Here is a 23,116-nt window from a genome sequence, read left to right on the forward strand (position 1 = left end):
GTTTTTCAAACGTATATATATAAACATAAGAAAACTTTACCTTTCTATTTTACCGTAAACATAACTTAACGTTTAAACATTGTTTTTTTTTCAGTATTAAGGGGAATTAAATAAATGAATCTTTTTTGATGTCTAGAAGAACTATTGACTTCTACATAAGAGAGAAAATCAAATGAAACTGAAAGCTCAATACATTTATTGTTATCGGACTAAATTTTTATTCTAATTCTTCAGACTGAGCGTCATTAAATCTTAGCATATTTTTGCATAGTAATTGAGAGTCTAAACACTTATCTCGTGAATATCATTTGTCAAATGAGGAAGTTTAACACTCTCTGAATGCGTGTCTTTAACAAAACAATTTGTTTCTCAGCTCCAAACGAATTTTGATGCAAAATGAAAAGTTACATTGCACGCCTGGTATCGTGAGGCAGTCATATCATTTATGATCTTTGAAAACAATGGTACCCTTAACTGCATTTGGTAAGATACATTTATTTACTTTCATTTCGTGAAAAAAGTGAATATATATCTTATATGTTAAAAATATTTTAGGCATAAGGCAATTGCTCTTGATTTTGATTGAATTTCTTATTTTCTGTGTCATATAAGCATTTTTAGGATAAAGCCTTCGCGAAAAGCCACTTGCTAACATTGTTATCCTTGTAACTGGGAGACTTTACAAGCTACTAGAAATCAACAAAAGCAGTTATTTATACACATTATGGAAATATACCCCGACAATCCTACTGTGTATATCATGAAACAAAAATCGAATTTTTTAGAGAAATAGGAATCTGTTTTATGAATTCAACTTAGCATTAAGCGAATATACATGTAGTCCCCAGTAATGACTTTCATTGTAGCCATTTTCAAACAGTCGCCAATCATTATCGCATTAGGGGATTTGTATATAACATGGCTAGGCCTAAGTAGTACGGAAAATGTTCACTATAATGTAAACAAAACACCGCTTTTATTAAGATATTTTCATTTGAATGCTATACTTGTTTTGTGATTTCATTCAAATATTACATGTTCACGTATATATACATTCCTTTGCAAAGTAAATGGTGCCGGATAATAGTATGCATACGCATAAATGGGTCTTAAAAGTTGATTTATTGCAAAAAAGCAAATATTCTAGGATCCTGATTAACGCTTTGAAATGCAATTCAGGAAATATTAAGAGATTCAAAGTGTGGCAAACACATTAATAAAGGAAACATTATATTAAGACAGACTAAGTAGAAAATATAATCGTTACAATCTTATTACATCTATATTCATTTTATTTTGCATGCGAGTAGGTTAAGGATTTCTATAATATACTTTTACAATGCAACCTATGATATAATATATGTCATTATTGAACATGACATTCCTTCACTGCTCGCTTGAGCTGTCATGATGTGCGAGTATCACTAACTTTACATGTTCTTTCATCAGGCATGTAAAATATTATACAGTTATTGTTTTCGCAAAATTTACACCTTTTATTGAAGACTTGGTCAGAGGATGCAGACATTCAGGGGAAATCCATAAGAGAAGTATGTTCTCTAGTTGAACACTTCGTGGGATAGCTGTGTGCCTTGCTTGAATATAAATTACGATACAGAATGGAAAATACCCAAAAATGCACTCGAATTTTGAAATTCTCGTAGAAGGTTTTGTACACAGATAATGCTATGGCTTTTCCAAAATACTTTTCGGTTACGCTATAATTGCATGAATCACCTGCGCGAAACCAATCACGTGATCAAACAAGTTATGTGATATATTGTGCATTGTGTATTATTATAAGTTGGTTGTACATGTGCACATGCAGCATGTTCAAATAAAAAATAAAAACAAAGTTTGCAATGCAAAGTTATGCTAAGAATGCATTTCAAACCTTCGAACAACCTTAAAAAAGCTTTGCAGAGCTTCTAAGTCTTTTAAGTAAATAGTATATAATATTTTGAAGAATTCCGCTTTATACTTCCCGAGAAAAAACAATTACGAACAGTAAGATATGAATGTTTAAGGCTTGTTACTATCGACGTCAGGTTTTAAGGAGATTGTACTAGTTACGATATATTCTCCTTAACTTGAAAAGGATGTAGCACTTCCATTGTAGTTTTAGAACATATCGCATATATAGGAAACGGAAAAGACAGTTGTGTGAAGGAGTGCATAACAATATATCATTTAGCAAAACATTAAGCGCTTTTCATGAAATCATAGATGTGTATATACATTTAATCATATAAATATAATTTCTTACCTAAAAGGATGAAATATTGAATGAATGATATAATTTGGGCTTTTTTGTCTAACAGTGGAGCATTAAGTTTGAAGACAAGTGTATAATTTTTATCACATGCATGGACTCTTTCTAGCATTCTAAATTCATATACTTTCGAATTATGTCATCTCTGAGTTGACGTTATATACCATAAGTGCTTTTCATTAAGCGGAATGATTAAGTAATTAAAGTGATTCCGTTTCCTGTTTTATTAATTTAAAGAAAATCTACCGGTAAGCGTAGAAAGAGAAATGTCAAAGATGACCTACTTTGATGAGATACATACATGTACATGTATAGATTAAAACCAAGCAGGATTTTTTCGACTAACACACATTTACTTTGCTTCCTATTGGTAGTAGTATATTAATCACGTGTTCCCTTTCGTTATGAAATCAAATTTAAAAGTGAACAAGGACTACTCAACCGAAGAGCACTCGAATACAGACTGAGTGAAAATTCATGATCACGTTCTTAACAAAAGTTACTTTAAAGTTTCAGGTTGCAAGGAAGTAAGAACATATGACGCCCTTTTCAGTTCAGATAACAAGTTAAATCTTAATGAGGCCACAAAAACTTCATGCTGATTTAAAGGACTTTTGTTTAAGTATGTGTTTTTTTGGATTAAATTGAACTTTTTTTGTCCAACTGTCCGTCGTTTGTCCGTCTGTCTCCCTGTCTACATATCCATTATTTTTTTGTACTTTTTGGACGTATGATGTATTACCACAGGCCAAACGTCGTATCTTTGGATGAGAGAAATTGAAGTCAAACAAAGGGATATACCTCTTTCAACGGGAGATTTTGAAGAAAAAACAATATGCTTGAGTCAAGAACCTAACATCTTCATAAGCAAACAGCATCAAGTAGTGCAGATTCAAAGTTTGTTCTAATTATTGTCTGCAAAAGAAGTAGGAGGCAAAATCAGATGGATAAAAAATTTACATGAGAAATTAATGGAAAAAAATCGTTTTTTTCTTAGGAACAACGTTGCCACTAATGCTTATATTAATATACAAGCATCCTCAAGGAAACCCCAAAACATAATGCCTTTAAAGGTAAGTTAGGGCCAAAATAGGTGATTGACATTTAATATTTGAATGTCGCAGTACAATTACACTGGTTAAGAAGGTGGAACCTTATAAATACGGAAAATATTTATTGTTACCTCACAGAAATATTTTTTTTTAAAAAATCGTCATAATACCGGGACATTAAAATTATTTGTAATTTTTAAACATTAAGCGCATTAAAGATGAAATATTGTGCTTTATGCACATTAAGGGGTCATGCTATAGCACTTTAATGTTTCTAGCAAACAGTAATTGCACTGCATTGTTGCGTGCATCGATAGATAGCCTAGATAATGCTTTGAGCAATGTCATAAACGAATTTCAATGTGAGTCTTTTCTTACAAGATAGGTAAATGATAACAACAGAAAATATTAACAACACAATCATGCTGTCAAAATTCATCATTATCTGTTTGTTTCAGTGTAATATCAATTTGAAAATAAAAATTAAATGAAGTTATATAGAGAAGTTATAAATTTTTTATGCGATCAAGGAAATTGTGTGATTCAAATAAAAGATTGACACTCATGTATAATGAAAGGATGTCAATCTCTTCACAAATATGTTGTTATATGTAGGATTTTTCGATGGATAACTCTTAGACTTATATACATAGTAATATCCTCATATTTTTCTTCGAAAATGCAGCATGTAAAATTCTCTTTCCCAGATATGATTATACATGTACATGTATCTGTAGCTTTTATCTTCTCTATCGTATGATTTAGTTTAAATAAAGGTCTCTTTCCTAGAAGTGAATCACACTAGCATTACAAGTTTAAAGTAAATTTTAAAAAAAATAAACTTTTGAGTACATATGAAACTTACTCTTGTAACATACGAAAACCTGTCCCGTTTCAGACAGAAAAACTACATGATGCTAAGTGACAGCAGTAAATTGGAGAAGGAATATTTTTATGATAAATGAAGAAAAAGGAAAATGGAATTCAGTAAGCATAACTGCATATATAAGAAATATCATGAAACTTGACTGATAATATCTGTATCATGATATTTGCATACTCTCTGTTTTCTCCCTCTGTTCACCTGCGTTCACCTGCTTTCACCGGTTGCATTCATATCGCTTACAGTAGTTAATATTTCTGTTAAGAATGAAGATAGGGGCTTGACAGAACACTAAACACTGTGCCGGATAAATCTGCCACTTCCAAAGTGGCAAATCGGCGCCCGCCAAAGTCTTAGTTTACATAAAATCCATATATATCATGAGGTAGACCATCACTTACAGAGTTCAAAACTACCTTTGTTACAGGTGAATCTCACCTGTCAGGTGAGATAATCACCTTTAAAAAGAAAATTCCTATGGAATTAAAATAAAGTTCTTGTAGGAAAATTAAAATTCCTGAGGGATATTATCAAAATCCTATGGGATTTGATCATTTCCTGTAGGATATTTCAGAATTCCTGCAGGAAATTAATTTACCAAGGGAGAATTTTATTTCCTAGGGGAATTTACCTTCCTATAGGAGAAAGAAAAATCCTGTAGGAGGAAAAAAGTCCTACAGGAAAAAAAAAATTCTCCTAAGAGAATTTTTTTCTCCCTTAGGAAAATAATTTCCCTTAGGATAAAAATTCCCTTAGGAATTTTCAAATTACTCCTATGGGATTTTTATTATGTGTTATTTTACTTCTCAGATTGATAATATTGAACAAAAAAATCCCTTAGGAATTTACAATATTACTCCCTGTCCATATGATTTTCTTTTCTGTGTGCCTTCTTATACCCATTTTGATAATGTTGTATGAACTGTATTCTCTTCTCATGTGTGTGTGTATGAATGTGTGTGTATGTGTCTGCATGTTCATTCATTTTTTATTTAGGAAAGTAAAACAAAAGTATCTTTCCACTATCTCGAAAATCTGGTTGATTTCACCATCACACGTTTTTCTGTAACTAAACCAAAAACTAAAAGAATATTTATGAATATTGAATTTCCATCATTGATACTATTCTGAAGCATATAACCTTAATTCTCATAATCAAAGATGAATCGATGTAATAAAATTTCCCCCCAAAAAAGAAGGAAATATCACTTTTTTCAGAGCAACAGCAGATGTACTTGACTTGATATATGACCTAGAGTAAGACCATTACATGTTTAACACTTCATGAAACCATTTACTCAAGTTTGAGACACTTTCAGTCAAGGTTTCAAGGTTTTAAGTGTTATAGTCAATATAAATTTTATCTCAATGACCTTGACCTTTGTCTGAAATATGATGTTGGGTCAATATCAATGACACTACACAACTAAATGTATATATCATAATCAGCAACATACTACAATTTGACTTCATTTCGAGTACTTCATTCCTATCAAGGATTGAAGAGTTATGGCCGAAAAACAAGTCCTGACAGACAAACACACAGACAAAAACTGGTGGAAAAAATCAACAAACATGCCAAAATCAATGTCTTGACCTCCCTTAGGGAGAAAGAAAAATAAGAGGAATAAATTTCATTACATCTCCTTCCTTTCCATCCTCCACATAATTTTAATTGGTATAATTACTTATAAAAGATTGAGTCTACATGTAATGTGTTGTCTTCTCTTCAAAAATTCAATAAACACTTGACAAGTACATGTATACAAGCATAATGCACCAATTTATGAAGTTGGAATGTTCAAGGTCCACAAACTATAAACAATAACCTGTAAATATCCTCCAAATATCTATTGGTTTACTTGTACAATTGCGTACAATTGCAGAAATAAATCTTACAATTATCACTAGCAAAAATGTCCTCATTGGCCGTTTCAGGTATTTCTTGTCTACTTTCTGTTTCAGCTTGCAAGCAATCAGCCTCATGCTAATACTTACATTTAAACAAAAGTCGCTTCAGTCTATAATGACAGCAGAATTGACATGCTGGTGATGTTAACGGAGTAATTCATACATGCTAAATCAAACAGAATGATTTAAAACTTGCATGAATTAACCCTTGTAAACCAAATTTCTTGCTTTCCATTCTGTCATCTCTGGTAGTTTTTGTCATCTCCCTCGGGAGATGACACATTAAGTTTGAATCACCGGAAGTAAAGTCCTAGTGTAAGCTGCCATTGATAAACTGGTGGTCTGGCAAAGGAACTGACGATGACACGATTTCTAAATATAGAGATGTAAACAAAATTGACCAAAGTCTATCTTATTATTATTAAACAAAATAGTCCATCTTAAAGTTAAAGTAAAACTACACCAGAGTTCATTAAGAGTAATAGAGGTAGGATCATTTGGGTGGTGGTGGGTCTTCATTAACGGCTTATATATATACATAAACATTGTATCTGGGCTATTGCGTAAAACGATGGTCAGCGCGCGGGGATCAAAATACACAAAACATGGCATATTGAATGTATAAGCTAAGGCGTGGATCCAAGATTTACTGACGAAAGAAAACAGTGAAAACATTTAAATAACAACTCACATTAAATGCATATATACAATGGCAAAAACTTTACTTTTATGTGCACTTTAGTCAATCGATAATTATTGCCGTATATATGAAAAATGAAACAGAACTTATTCAAAAAATAATAATTAATTTCGAAGAAAAGAAATTTTACCTAAAAGCACAATTTAGGCGGAAACATAAATGTCTCTGATTTAAGTAACTCAGTGCTGCAGTCATTGGAATAAAGATCATAATGAATCATTATGAGTATTTTCTCCGATGTGTGGACTATTCATTTTTATTTAAATTTACCCCCTGTAGAAAAGTTTTAGGAAAAAGATACAGTTTTCTTTATCTGGCTCAGATTTTAAGAATTAATAAACAAAGCAACTGTAATCATTTTCTTTATGCAATTCTAATTTGCGTTTTTTGTCAATGAGAAAAGGTAAAAAAAAAAATCACTCCTCGTATTCTTGAAATAAAGTCAAGATTATAAAATGTGTGTCTCATGGAACAGCCTATAAAATCGATGTTCACAGGACGAAAGACCATCTTTAAGCAATCGCTTAATGGTGGCTTAATGGTAGCTTAATGGTGGCTTATAGAAGTTAATTCCTTTAAGCGACCATTAAGCCACCATTAAGCTGCAGCTTCTAGGTGCTTAATGTCCAAACTTCATTAAGCTACCATTAAGCCACCTTTAAGCTGCAGCTTAATGGTGACTTAATGTCCAAACTTAATTAAACCACCTTAACGCATCCAGTATCAATTCTTTAAACTACATGTAACTTGTTAAGTTTGAAGTTGTTTCAGTATCATTTACGCAAATACTTATTCAATTCATAATTTTTTTCTCGCTATTTCTAACATTTTTGTCAATGCATATAAACTCGGGAACTGAGAACAGCTTCACCAAATGCCTTAAAATTTTCGCTCCCTAAAATCAGTTTGTTTGAATACTTGTTTTAAAATTATTTTTATCCATAAATACGTAATATAAGTTAATTTAAAAAAAAATCACATATTTTTCTTTCGTGTTTGGAGAGCCACGTTCCACTGCCGAATTCATAGGAAATGTAATTAGAGTCATTTTCTTCTGGAATATCTCCAAGTCTCTTAATTTTTCTTTGAGTAGAGAAATGTTTAAGATATAAAAGAAATATATAGGTATAGATTATATTGCCAATCATTGAATTAATTCATGAAGAATTTGAATTAATTCGTGGTTAAGTGCCATTATTTTTTTCCTTTCTTTTAAAATACTGCAGAAGTAAGAATCTATTTAAAATAATGCAGAAGTAAGAATTTATTTAAAATAATGCAGAAGTAAGAATTGATCAAAATATAGTCGGTCTTCAATGATTGTTATTTCAAAATCAATTTTCAGAAGAACAGCCGATCAGATTAAACAGGGTATCCGACCAGATGTATACACATTGAGAAGCGGGGTAAAATAATCAGTGCACAGTATATCGACTAGTTAGACAATAGACCTTAATTAGGTGTCCCCGCCAGTCTCCGGTCAATTAACAGTAAAACTATACACGGGAACGTACAGTGACAGATTTTGATGATCTATTTTTTTTTTTTTTTTTTTACAAAACTTAAAATTTACGCAAGCATATAACAAATTAGAAATTATGATTGTACACAAAAAGACAATTATTTTGATACCCATAGTGATATAAAAAGAATTAAAACTGAAGATGATAAGTTACAAAAATATTTTATAACTTAATTGTTACGCAAAGATTGTCAAAAATCGTAAATATCCGCAACATATTTATAAGAACTATAATCTTTTTTCCCAATCGCTCTCTTTCGATGATATATTCCTTTTTAATTACAAAATTTTGTTAAATCTGTTGAATTTCAATCTTTTCATGCTTATAAATCTGCGAATAACAGAACGAGGAATTCAGTTACTTAAAATCAAAAAGTTGTTTCACACTATCACACCGAACTCCGGTCCACGATTAAGAAATATTAACGTAATATAAAACTTTATCAAAATTTCTTTTTTAATATATATATATATATATATATATATATATATATATATATATATATATATATATATATATATATATATATATATATATATATATATATAACTATTCGTATTATTGATTAATAAATATACACATCAGAAAAAAATACATGTACAGGTACCGGTAACCATTCCAAACAAGTTTTGTTAAAAATAAAGGTTTTATATTTCTTTCACAATACAACTGCCTCGATAGCTCAGTGGTAAAAGCGCTCGCCCTCCAATCTAAAGGTCGTGGGATCGAATCCTGTTGGGAATGCTTTTAATTTTCTTTCTTTTACATTATTTTCGCCGAATTAACAAATTTATAAACTCGACATATATAATTTTTGTGAAGAAATCATTATAAAAATAATATTTAACCCGTAAAAACAGTTTTATCGACTGTGTAATGGTGACTTAATGGTGGCTTAAAGGTGGTTTAATGGTAGCTTAATGGAGAGTGGACATTAAGCACCTATAAGTCTGGCTTAATGGTGGCTTAATGGTGACTTAATGATTGTCTAGAAGTTACCATTAAGCACCTATAAGCCACCGTTAAGCTACCATTAAGCTACCTTTAAGCATCCATTAAGGACTTTGAGATGGCTTAATGGTTACTTAATGGTGGTGTATTTATTACTTAAATGTGGCTTAAAGGTGCTTAATGGTGACTTAAAGACAACCATTAAACCATCATTAAGGACCTATAAGCCACCATTAAGCCAAACCTAAAGGAAGTGTTTCATCTTGTGGTTGGTAGATTGGGGTTCTTTTCGGTGTGTAAATACTTAATTTTAAATGGTAACGTTTCAATTTTATTACCTTTCTTTGCATGATTTTTTTTCCCAGGAGCTTATACATGTGCATGTACTTATATTATACATAATATAGCGTTAGAACATGAATCTGCAGAAGGGCATGATTAAGGAAAATGAGGAAAGTCTTGTGAATTAACTCAGATTCAGATTAATTTAAGTTGGCGCTTTAAAACTTCTTTGCTGCCGTAGGAGGCGGCTAAGAACTAAAGTCAAAAGGAACGCTAAGTTTTTATCCATCTTCTTTCGGAATAATTGTTAAAGCTATATATGGCGTATCCGAGCTAAAAAATAAAAATACGAGATTGGGTGTAGCTAAACATGATATATGTTATTTACGTTGAAATTAAATTTTTCACCGATTTTGAACTTGAATAACCTCATGTTTCCATAGTTTGACTGATTAAAAAAAAAACTGTGTCTGTTAATTAAAATCTGAATCGGTAAATAAATCGGTTATTGTTTTAAATTTCTAGTATCTTTGAAACGTGATTGATTTAAATTGTGTAATTTACAGGAAAGTCCTATTTTTATATAAAGTAATAAAACAAATAGAAAGATCTTTTTAATTTAGGTAGTCTGAACTTATAAAAAAAAAAAAGCGCAATATATGCCTTTAAATAATTCTTACAAATATTTCTCAGTGGTTAGAATTTTTTTACAGACATTATACAAAATATATTTAAACTGAATAAAGCATATTTACAACAGGTAAAATAACACAGGCACATAGCACCAGGAGGGCCGTCCCCTTTTACTTTTTTCCCCAAACATTGAAAAGGCGCACCCTTGACCCCTCTTCCACCTTTTGTTGCAGTATGGTACGTCAAATCATCCAATGAGAATGTATTATAATATAAAATATGTTTGTCGGAAAAGTTGTAATCCCTCCTTCCAAGAAATGAAAATGTTGAGTTTGTATAGCCCCTTTTTCCCCTCGTCAAAGATTGTTCAGATAAATCGTCGATTTTTTTTTTCTGTCCTCCACCCCCCATTTTTTTCAAAAGCGATACTACTGCCTGTAATAGCTGAGAAAATACTATAACATTCCACTGTTTATTCTGTGACATTAATGAAGCCAAAGAGATGACATTTCAGGCTTTCTGGAAAGCCAAACTTGTCGTCTTTAAGTTTAAAGCGCTCTACTGACTTGGATGAAAGTGTACACTAAAAGTTAAAACTCGGGCCTTTCCGGCAAGCTCGGAAAAACACTGGCCCCTAGAAATCGAGATTGCAAAAACTTTTTTTGGCAAAAATTTAGATATGAAAGAATTAATGTATTTAAGGACATTGGCAAGTCAGGGTTTTCCGGAGGAAAAGGGTTTAATACTTGGATTTTTTCACTTATAAAATAGTGATTGAGAGTGATCTCCCGTGTAGAATTTTCTAAGCGGATGAAACCAATAAAGCGTATGTTACAGAGGTAAACAAAAGCACGTGTACTTCCTTCAACGGGTAGAATCTTCTATACAGTAAGAAAGAAAAGTAGTAATGGCTTTGTTGTACATTGTATTCATGGACAAAGAGCTAATAGGTCGTCATTTACCATAGTTATGCTCAGTATGCTGGGAAGGGCAAAGATGTGACATACATGTATGCTGAAAGGTAGGCCGATTGAGAACAGTTCGTAGGTTGTATGAAGGAAGCAGCATTTAGTAATTACGAATAAAAAATAAAAATAAAACCATGCCAATATTTTTATGACAATGTGTTTCAACCAATTCAGTCAGTTACGTGATAAAAACAATCAACCAGTCTCCTGATCAATTTTAGCTGTTAAGGGAAGCAACTCAGAAATAATGATCGGTGCCGATATATCCATGTCTTGTTCCGATATATACATTTTCAGCCAAATTTTCTAGAAGTCATAAGAAATGAAGATACAATAATGTATATAATACAAAAACTGTATGAAATAAATGGGTTTTGGAAAAATATTATGGTGAAAATTTATGTAGGTCCCTTTTATCAGCATTTTACATAGAAAATGCATTGAGAATTGTAAAAACACTGATTTAACGAAATCTAAAAAAGAAGGTTGGATTGGTAGGTTAAACGATCCAGAATATAGCCTGTTTAGTACAATTAAACCTACTCAAGAGTTCTTGAAAAATTCTATACGGTAAACAGGAACCTTGCCGATGTCCTTAATATTTAAAATGTATGTAAGATTTATTATGTAACAAAGCTAGTTAAAATATGCTTATATAAACAATGGGGTCTAGGGTAAAAGGGTCTTGTGTCAATAGTTTTGTATAATGTTATACATGTAAATGGTAAATTTTTTTAATTTTATTTTTTGTTATTTATTATTGCTATTTATTATTATCATTATTGTTGTGACTTTTTGCTAGACGGTTGCAGAAAAGATTAAATTGCAATTTATGTCATGTTATTATATCTTGTAACGACTGCTATTTAAATATATATTTAGGTACACCACAATTGATTAAGTGTTGAATGCTCAAAATTGAACTCCTTTTGTTAGTTAAAGAAAATGTAAGAAAACTGATATTAATTTTTTTTAGATGAATGCTCTATAGAATCATTATCAGATTTATCAAAGGATCAGCGTGTTGTTCTCTACACCTTGTTTCTGTGTTATAATGATGATACTTACACCTCTATGGATGGCTATCTCTCTATGGGTAACATTGATGTCAGGGATACAGTAGAGGAACTCGTGAACAGAAATCTGGTGGTCCATACCAGATACGATAATCGTGTCTGTATCTCATCTCAGAAACGATATCAAATAATGAAATCTTACAAAGAAGATTGCCTGCTTAATGACATAGACAAGGAATTCTTCATGCAGGTTGCCTCAGATTTCTCTGTATTTTTTGTGTATACTGAGGTGTATATCTTCAACTCAGATAAAAGTTCACGTGGTGCTTGTCCTATATCATTAATGAGAATTATAGTCCAATCCCAAACAGAGGCAAAAGAAAAGCAATCAGGCGAAATAAAAGACCTTTTGTACAGAATAGTAGGCAAAGGTATGTAGATTACTTTACAGTTACATTTTTAATACTAATATATTGCATTTAACCTTGCGAGAACAAACATATATATGAATACGAGGTTGTGTGGACATTATTTCAGAAATAAGGTATCATTTTAAAACTTTTATCGTGATGTAAATATGGGTCCTTCAGGCTTTATGGTAGATTTGATCAAATGTCAACCCGTAAATACATTCCGATAAAAGTTCAAAAATAATACCTTATTACTTATATTTACATTTGTGACTGATTTATTACAATAGTTTGGTACTATAGTTTTAAACTCATAAAATGCTAGCGTTTCATGGAAAATGTCTGTGTGATTTACATACCAATGATTCACACTAAACTTGAAAACATTCCTTATATTTACATTTTACATGTTTAAAACCACGAAAATATACTCAATGTTTTAATTTCTCGCTGCTCTATATCGTTGTATTTTAACTAACGTCTCGTTAGCCTCATTGTTACGTCACTTTAGCGCGAGTTTCTCAGTGTACATTTCTACGCGTGAGTACACACGAAATGGCATTCAAATTAATGTCATAGGTAGTTTACTAAAAAACAGCAAAAGGAAATATTTTTAAACCTCAACGGTATAAATTAAATGTGTTGATCACTTAAGATGTCACTATGAAATTCATATAGATCGTATTTGTCTCTCTGTTAATTTGATACGCAAGAGCATGTTCTACGTGTGAACAATTTCTAAAACGAGGCAAGCTATTAATAAACAAATTAATGAAACAAGGATATCAACAGTCGCGTTTGAAGTCATCATTTCGCAAGTTTTGTGGTCGGTACAATGACCTTGTCAGCAAATAAAACCTATCATTAAGTCAAATGCTGACTGACTTTTTTCAAACTAATTGTTAGGCCATTATTAAGACACTGAATTTTCTAAGGATTTTTCCATTTATTTCCCGATCATGACAAGGAGCACACGGCGGGTGTGACCGGTAGGCAGGGGATGCTCACTCCTCCATGGCACATGATCCCACCTCTGATGTTTTTTTAGAGGTCCATGCTTGCTCTGCTTCAAATCTGTATTGTTTCAATGGACATTTGAGACTGATTACTGTCCGTTATCTTCATATTTCATTATGACTTAACACTCAGTTTAGGGTCAATTGACGAACCTGTTCATATACAGGTGTTAATATACCATGTCTAAATAGTGTTATATAAGAGAAAACTTTTGCAAATGTAAATGTATAAAATATATATATATATATATATATTGCATTATGTATTGCAAATGTGGTTCATTAAGCTTTCTGTTGTAATTTTAAAATGATCACATTATTCTTTTACGTTCTTTCGTTAGAGAGAAATTCAAAATTAGGTGTTTATTTAATTTCATCAACACATCTTTTGATAATTTAAGTGAACTTATTAGGGAAAAAATATTTAAAAAAAGCCTACGTATATACTTTTTTGGCTTTGAAAATGAATCTTTTCTTTGAGAATTAGGAGAAGTGGAAATTAAAATCGTATAGTCTGGGAATGAAAAATTCAGTAATGCAATGACTTTAATAGTTTCAAATTAATCAGATAAATGATCTTGTTTTATCTGGTTTATAGATATACTTCCTCCGGGATGTTTTAATCCGGGTATCTTGAAGAAGCTCGGGCATTTCATATTAATGTGGTGCCGACTGATGGAGATAAGGGATCCTATTGGATGGGCTGACACTTTTCCTACTGAGAGGTTAAAATGTGTTTACTCTGCAAACACAATATTTCCATTTAGTAACACAGGTTAGTGTAAATATTTGAAGTTTCTGACATTTTGTAAACTTTGAAGGGAAGTATAAGTTTTTATAAATTATTGAAGTAAATGCATCTTCTCATATTTGTATTGTTTGAAGTTTTTTATGAGATCGATCACTGTTCACCCTTTTCATTCTAAATAGAAGCCAAATAATTTTAATCAATGCACTCCTATTTGATATTTAAGTATTCTTAACAGGTATGAACAAGAACAAGATTATTCCTGTTTTTTGCTGGATTATCTGTTACCAATCTGGAAAAGAAGTCAAAGTTGACAGCGTGTTTTTGACTCACGAATTATTCTTTCATTAGAAATAAATATTGTGAAGATAACGAACCGTGATTTGTCTGTCAATACCTATAAAAGATAAGAATCACAAACAGAGCCAATCCTGCGAACACTTTGTAATCCAAGAATTGAAATCCTGCCTAGTAGTAACAGTCCCTTGTCGACCGGTTAACTGGCCGTGAAGAGAAACACGTGGACAAAATAATCATAAAGTTCGTTTGTCTCTCTGTCTCTCTGTCCGTCTAGCTGTCCTTCTGTCTGTCTGTCAGTTTGTCCCACTTGGTTTCCGCACTTTTTACCTAAACGTTTGCAAATATTGAGTTGATGTTTGGTATGTAAGTGTGTCTTGATGAGTTACAGATCAAGTTTGCATTTGTTCCGCTTCATTGTTTTTTGATGGAATTTTTTGAGGGGTTTTCCGCAATTTTTTTCTAAACGCTTGCAGATATTGCGCTGAGTTTTGGTATGTTACTTTACCTTGATTACTTACAGATCAAGCTTGCATATCGTCCATTTTGAAGAAGCAGATTTTCAATGTAATGAGAATATCATGGCACCTTATTTATTAACATTTTTATCCATTTATTTAAAGAAATTAAAGAAATGGACGGCCTGTTCCCGACTCCCTTAAAATCAAGCATACTTTGTACCATCCTGTTGTCAGAAAACTATAAAATCAGCGCTAATGCTATCAAGGAGAAGAACCAGGAGGTTGTGAACGCCTTTCCATCATTAAGTCATGCTGAAATGGATACGTTTTCGGACACAATTGATGAAATGGAGAAACAAGACAAAAATATAACAGTTGAAAAAGAAACAAAAGTTTTTGGGTTTAAATCAGATAATGTTCGCCATCAGGTGATGGGTTACTTTGTGATGAATTGTCTGAGAACTGATGAAGACTATGAAAGCTACATCAAACTGTCGTCCGTTGATTCTTTGTTAGAGTACGTACGTAATTGGAGGTACTCTAAAGGTGAAAATAAGCGATGTCTATACTTACCAGAGAAGATGGAGGACGCATTAATTAAGAGACTTGGGTTAGCTGCTATAATTCACGTTATGATGGACGAAGGGGATTACGATAATGACAACTGCAATGAAGAAAGAAGAAGAAAAGTTATATCAAACGGTAAAGTTGATATTATTAGGTTGCATTCACTTGTTTACATCATGTCACTTGGAGTTCATTCAAGTGACAATGAAAAACTGGGACACTCAAATAAATTTCACGTCACTTGATAGATATATGTAGCGTTTAAATATTGACGTATCTAGACATTTTTCAATTATATTCTCACTTGAATTTGTTACAAAATAGACATACAACGAAAGTAGGAAATATATTTCAAAGAAATGTTATCCATAAAATAACACAAAAATTTATTTATAGGCGATTCTTGAAGTCAAAACATCATTCAGTAATTGTACGTACATGTATACATGCATTAAGAAACAATTTCTAATGAACATATTTTGTAGATCTCTAAGAAATATGAACTACATGTATTGAAACAACAAAATCAGGATGTGTATGTATTTCAAATCGTTCATTTAATGACAACTAAGGAAATTAGAAGCATTGCAAACCCTTTATCTCCTAAAATAATGATCCCTTCCGAGATTTTTTTTTTCCAGCAAAAATGTTGTGTTAAAAACAGCTGATATTTAACAAGCTACCAAAATATATCTGTAACAGTAAGGGTCGGACTCTGCTGACCATCTACTAGTACGTAATAAAAACATAAAGTTGCTTTACAAAGGAGAGTTTAGTTAAATGTCACATGTTGTTTCGTGGATAAATATTTCACAAAATCTTCTTAATTTAAGAACGAAAAAGATGAAAATAACGAACAGTTATCTTTCTAAAACAAACCTACAAACAATACAAATCTGTGAACTGGGCATAAAATACGGACATCTGGAAATTCCAGAGGGTTGGATCAGGTGCCTAAGAGGAGTAAGCACCCCCATCGACATATCACATCCGACATACACCCCATGTAATTATGATGATTAGGTAAACGAAATATTTCGTCAAATTATGTATAACAACAAAGACCTAACAATTGGTAAGAATATATCAGTCACATGATATATTATATTTGCTAAGAAGGTCATTATAACAAAGAATTTGCGAAATGATTAAATAAAAAAATATGAAAATAAAAAAAAATACGTATATTTTTTTTAAATCATCTGATATGCAAATGTATGGACATTTCTATGCGTTAGAGCTCGAAAACCAAGTAATGATAGCATCTTTTTGTTTCAGCCTTTTGATTACTAATTTAAAAAAAAACGATTATCTTAGATTATCAAATAAAATAGGGAAAGACTAGATTTCTATCTGATTTATAATTTTAGTTAAAGTCCCTAGGGAGTTATTTGACTGGGATTATGATGCACGAAGTAGATACGTAGAGTGTGCGAGAAAAGGAACTCAGATAATACACAGAGCTCGTGCCATGATTGTAGGATGTGCTGGGGCTGGTAAAACTACACTGCTTAAACGTCTTCAGAGAAAAAAATTAGAGGAAATAACAGATGTGAAGTCAACAGTCGGACTAGAGGTTCACGAAGACATCTTTGAGGTTTCACAAGATCAAGATTCTTTAAGAGGTTTGTATTTGAAATAATGATGTTTTTGATATGATGCAAATTTCAAAACATACAAGGAATACACAGTAAAAAAATATTCAGGGAACACGACATAATGAATAACAATTGCTCTCTCAGCTTGACCGCTATCAGAGCAATTGCACAACATTCTCCTTGCAGCCCCCTTGCTCCGAACTATAGATAGTTTTTTTTTTCTTTTACATATACATGAACCATGAAAAAAGTGTTTTCTACTACAAAAACTAATCTCTGTTTACCTGATACTGTTATTGTTGTTATTGCACACAGAGTTTCTACCAGGAACAATTGTCCTATCATTGATGAATAGCAAAGTACGTTGCCTACTACATGTTTACATTTTACTTCGAACACATGGTTCAAATCAATCTACGATGCGAAAAGAAATGGACTGCGGAAAAAAATAATTAAAGATTAGAAATTAAGATGTCCTGGTCATACTCTCATAAAGAAAGCAATGAAAAGAAGTGGGTTTTCGTCTCATATCTTGATATTATGTTTGTTATTTGTTGTCACTGATCAGGTCTGGACGATTTCCATATATGGTAGTCAAGAACTAAAAGTTGCTATAAATATACTCGTAAATAATTTTCTTGTTAGTCAGAAAACAGAATTTGCACACATCCCAAAACTGATTTCCAAGGAACAAAAGGAAAACACGTGGTTTTATTTTTCTTTCCTAAATTTTTTTTTTTTTTTTTTTTTTTGACAAAACTCTAGAGGTATGATGAAAAATTGAAAGAATAAGATAGTCCCCACATATTTACCGTGAACAGATTAAACTTGGCATTTAATTTCATCTCGGGAAAAAAATGAACTTTTTTACACAGGTTTATTTGTTTATTTTTTCGCATATATAGTTACAAAGAATGTTATCTCTTCAGGCTAGGGTGATTTCATCTCGGAAAAAAAATGAACTTTTTTATACAGGTTAATTTGTTTATTTTTTTGCATATAGTTACAAAGAATGATATCTCTTCAGGCTAGGGTGTTTTACATTCAGACAAAGCGAAATTTCTCTATTAGTGTATATATTTCAAGAACAATGTTAACTCTTAAAAAGAATTTTAAGAACTTAAGAAAAATAAGAAAAACATTCAAGAGTTAAAATCAGTATGAAAACATTCTTTTTTTTTTTTATAATATTGTTATTAATAATTTTTCTCAAAGAGTTTCGGTGACGATGACGTCATGTCGCGTCACAGCAGCATCAAAACAAAAAATTACGAGAATTAGAAGACGGCCCGGTTTGTGTCCAGATAACTGAGGTTAATAAGCAAATATCATATATATTGTATTTGATTTATTGGAGATTATGCAGCGCTTTAAGGATAAGGAAAACAAGCAGCATCTCCTAGCATTCAAATGCATGGCCAACAGTTTTTTCTTATAATACACGGAACACGTATGTCCTTTGTCTTTAAACAGATAATTCACCTGATATTTGTATTGTTCTTTATTTATGATATGCCTGGAAAAAAAATCATTTCGTTCTTCCGATTGGGAGTAGATTTATATTCCTGTCGTATTCGTAGTAATCCATAATACAGTGTACCTCTTTTAGCAGGTTAATTTAGTCTGACGCCTGAAAGTATAGTTCCTTTGCAAGCATGTTCCTTGTCCAAAAAAGAAATTGTAATATATAACTGCAGTAAATAATGTCTTAAAGAATACTTGTTGAAGTAGTTTGAATGAATTCTAGAGAGATTAAAGTACATTCCAACTGATATGATACAGTGGTGAAAAATGAAATCTAACATAACTTTTCTCTTTACCATGTCTCCTTGCTAGTTACTTCCGTGAATAATTGACCATTATCCATTCACAGCTTCTCTGTATATCTCGCCAGAGCTACCGCTTGCTCTTCGGGTATAATTTGCGGGACACTGAAAAATAAAAGGTTCCGAACACATTAGTAGGGGAGTTTATAAAATTTACTGAGCTGGGTAGATAAAGCATGTTGTTGGATGATGAATTTCAAAGTTTTGATATGATTACTTTAAAATAATTCAAGTAATTAGAATTGCAGCTTTATCGTTAGGTAACGCCCGGAGCATTCTCCGACGTCATAAACGATACACATAACGTTACCAATTTGAATTTGTTCTTTTTTTAATTTTTTTTTTTTTGGGGGGGGGGGGGGTGATTTACCACAATCGAATTCTTTGAGTCAACATAAAGATTATAGAAATAAATGTGAAACATCTTAATTGTTATATGGTTTAACATTAAAATATACAAACATAATGTGTCCATATACATGTATATGTATTCTGTAATTATGATTTTAAAAACTCTGTGTTTCGTCTGCCTTCTCATAAGAAGTTGCACAGCGTCACTTTTACAATAATTTCTTGACCGATTCTTCGGCTGGTTTTATTATTATTTTTTTATTTTTCTTCTTAACATGGTTAGAAAAACCGAATATGCCATTTTAATATACTAAGGACCAAAATTCATTTTCATGTGTACCAAAAATGTATGTGTTCGGCGTTTTTTTAGGAGTGAATTCAAGTTCTGAACATTTTTTTTTCAAAGTCCAGTGCGCCGCCTGTGTCAACCAGCAACAATTTTTCGACGTCAGCTTTCAAATACACAAAATGTTATGAAATTTGTATTAATCAAAGCATACACAATAAAATCGGAGGAAAGGTAGTTAACAATGCAATATTAAGAATTTTTATTTCTATTTCTGAAATTTTGAGTAGTGAATACTTTCTCATAAAATTTCAAATATCATATACCGATTTTCAAGTGCAATAATTGGGTACTGCGCTGTATTCTTAGATCAGATAAGAAAATAATGTATTTAACTAGGGTTCATTTGTGTAATTACTTAATGTTTGTCCATAAATTGGTTTTATATATGTACGAAGTTTCGTTAATTTATGACACTGGGTTCTTACAAAACTATGTTTGTCTTAGGAGTTTTGGTACAGCCCTAAGATATCCATTAAACGTCTGTTTAATCGTGTATGCAAATTTTCTTTTCATCTAGCTCTGACGGACGAATCAAATAAGGAAGGGAAAACACTTCTGAGTGTTCTGGATTTTGGAGGACAGTGTGCCTACTACGCTTGTCATCAAGTCTACCTCAGCAGAAGAGCTTTTTACATCCTAGTGATAGATATGTCAAAGTCATTTAAAGACAAGGTTGACAAGGCATTGTGTGACCAGGAGGGAACCATGTTTGGTGATTGGACATATGGAGGTACATCTCTTTGTTAATCAAAACCATGCTTCAAAAATTCTGTCTAGAAACATGTTGCATGCGATAAGGATTTCTTAGCAATGCGCCTAAAGAGTGAATGTAAATACTATATACAGGGAAATTTTCGCCCCAGTTTTATTTTTGCCCCTTTCGCCCTGGACATAAGTGGACGAATTTAAGACGGGGCGAATTCAAAGAAAAAGAATTATTTCTTAAACAAATCTGTGATCGGGCGAAATTAAAACGGGGCAAAATTTTTTGCAATTGTGAAAAGGGCGAAAATAATCCTGTACACAGTATTTTGATATACCAAACAGCGTAAGCAAAATAAGCACCAGAATACAGCTGGCATAACTATCGGCATCTAAAAAAGGATCGGCATCATGAAAATATAATATATTTTTAGCACATATGCTTAAGCCTTTTCTGTGTAAAAAAAATCCTTGCAGTCATTGATTATCAGATCTGGAATTTAATGCAATTTGCGAAAAAATACCTTTTGGTCTTAAATTCAATGCATTAAAACACTTCATGGAAAAGATGATGTAAGTTACATGTAATTTGAAAGATGAAATTTAGAATGTGCTAACAATTATCAATAATCTCAAATAATTGTATATATTCCGTGAAGACAGATCAGTCAGTATGATTAACTTTATTTAATGATTCAAATATACCTATTCAATAGGGATTTTACAAATTTAACAAAGATGTATAAAGGCGTTCGTTTTTAATTCCCAATCTATTATTACATGTATAGAATAATGAATAAAAAATGATAATATTATGGCGTTTACTCAAGAAACCCTTGGATTTCCTGTGTACATGTAAATGAAATAGTAACTGAACTGACGTTCATTTAAAACAGAATACCTTTTGTTCTGGATGAAATCTATCCATTTCTACTGTGCTAAGGATGTCCCCGTCATTCTCGTTGGAACTCATCTCGACAGGTCTGAACACCAGGTAAAAATATCACATCTATTCTGTAAAAACATTTTATTCTTTTGTTTGAAGTCTACAACGGTAATGTACAAATTAGATATTTTTCCGCTATATTTTCTTTTAAAATATGAGTTTGATTTTAGGCTTACTTTCATTTCATGAGTTTACAAGATGCTTCTAAAAATTGAACATCTGAATTTGGAAAGCACGTCTTGTTCAGTCATATATTGGCTATACCTCAATAATAATATACGTAGGTGATAGACAACTAAGCTACTGCAAAATCAAGAACCTTGAATACAATTTAAAAACAAATTGCATCTTTTATGATACGTATATAACATTATTATATTATTATTCTATTATATTATATATAATTGAATCTATTATAAGTAAGTAATAAGTAATTACAGGGTTTTCAACACACTCGTTTAAAGTCAGCATTTTGAAATTTCTACGATCGTTATAATGGCCTTGTTTGCAAATACAATCTACCATTAGGTCGTATGTTGACTGACATGTTTCATGCCAATTGTTAGACTATTTTCTATAAAAAAAAAAAAATTAATTACATATTATATCGTCTACCTGACCAATACTAAGTGCTCGAAGTGAATGGTACCAGTCAACAGGGGATGCTTATTTCTCCTAGGCACCTAATCCCACCTTAGAATATCCAAGGGAATCTTATGCTCTGCTCACAATTTGCATTGCATATAGATTTTTCAGATTGATCGTTCTTCGTTATTTTTACTTTTTTTCGTATCAAAATTAGTCTAAAGTCGAAGGAAATTCAATATAAACAGCATAATCCTACTTGAGATTATACAATTTTTGCAAGGATTTTCCTTAAGTGTTTTCTGGTTTTTAGACTTCGGATGAATTTTACAGAAGAATTTTGGACCATTTACGTCACGATGAAAATCTCAAAGTACACCTGAACAGAAAGAGGTGCTTCATTATAGGATTTCGGGAAAATGATGAACAATGTCTTGACCAATTTTTAGATTTAGAAAAATGTATTGTTTCAATTGCCAAAGAAGACCGATGGAAGGAAACTATTCCAAGAGACTGGGCAATATGTGAAGTTATCCTAAGGAAACTCAAATCAACAGAAAGAATGCTCTCTCGAAAGGCAGTTTCCAGTGAATTTTTGTATTATATACAAGAAAAAAGTACAAATGTTCAAGATGTTTTGAAACTTTTCCATGATATTGGAATTATTCTGCATTTTGACGAGCAATGTCTTTCTGAAACTATCGTAATTGACATCCAGTGGTTTGTTGATGCCTTTAAGAATATCATCACAGACCCAAACCATGCCTTAGATCTTGTAAGAGATCATGAAGAATGGATGAATTTCTACCAGAACGGATATCTTTCGAATTTGCTTCTCCAAAAAATTTGGAAATCAAGACGATTAGATAACTCGACTCAAAAAAGTATTCTCCAATACATGCAGCGCTTGGATTGATTTTTGTAAAACTGAACTCGGACTTCCATTACATACCTTGCATGAATAAACGTACATTCGACGCTGCACACGAGGAGTGTTTAAGAAAATGTCAAAATAAAACATCAGTCTTGGTCTTTAGATTCCCATTCTTGCCGTGGTTTATTTATTTTC

The 23,116-nt window shown here is 31.9% G+C and overlaps 2 protein-coding genes across 2 annotated transcripts in view; one reads left to right on the forward strand and one right to left on the reverse strand.

Moving 5' to 3' along the window:
- LOC133186382 (uncharacterized) overlaps nucleotides 1-23,116 on the reverse strand; it is a 224,008-nt gene that overhangs the window by 156,345 nt on the left and 44,547 nt on the right. The window lies entirely within an intron of this gene.
- Nucleotides 15,441-22,963, forward strand: LOC133186278 (probable serine/threonine-protein kinase pats1). Its single transcript, XM_061321500.1, has 5 exons — nucleotides 15,441-15,825; nucleotides 17,061-17,315; nucleotides 20,332-20,544; nucleotides 21,413-21,510; nucleotides 22,361-22,963. The coding sequence occupies exons 1-5, from the start codon at nucleotides 15,441-15,443 to the stop codon at nucleotides 22,961-22,963; spliced, it is 1,554 nt and encodes a 517-aa protein (XP_061177484.1).

Source organism: Saccostrea echinata, unplaced genomic scaffold, assembly GCF_033153115.1.
Source record: "Saccostrea echinata isolate AGI-Se365-2 ecotype Australia unplaced genomic scaffold, CSIRO_AGI_Sech_v1 ptg000013l, whole genome shotgun sequence".
NCBI classification, from domain to species: Eukaryota; Metazoa; Mollusca; class Bivalvia; order Ostreida; family Ostreidae; genus Saccostrea; species Saccostrea echinata.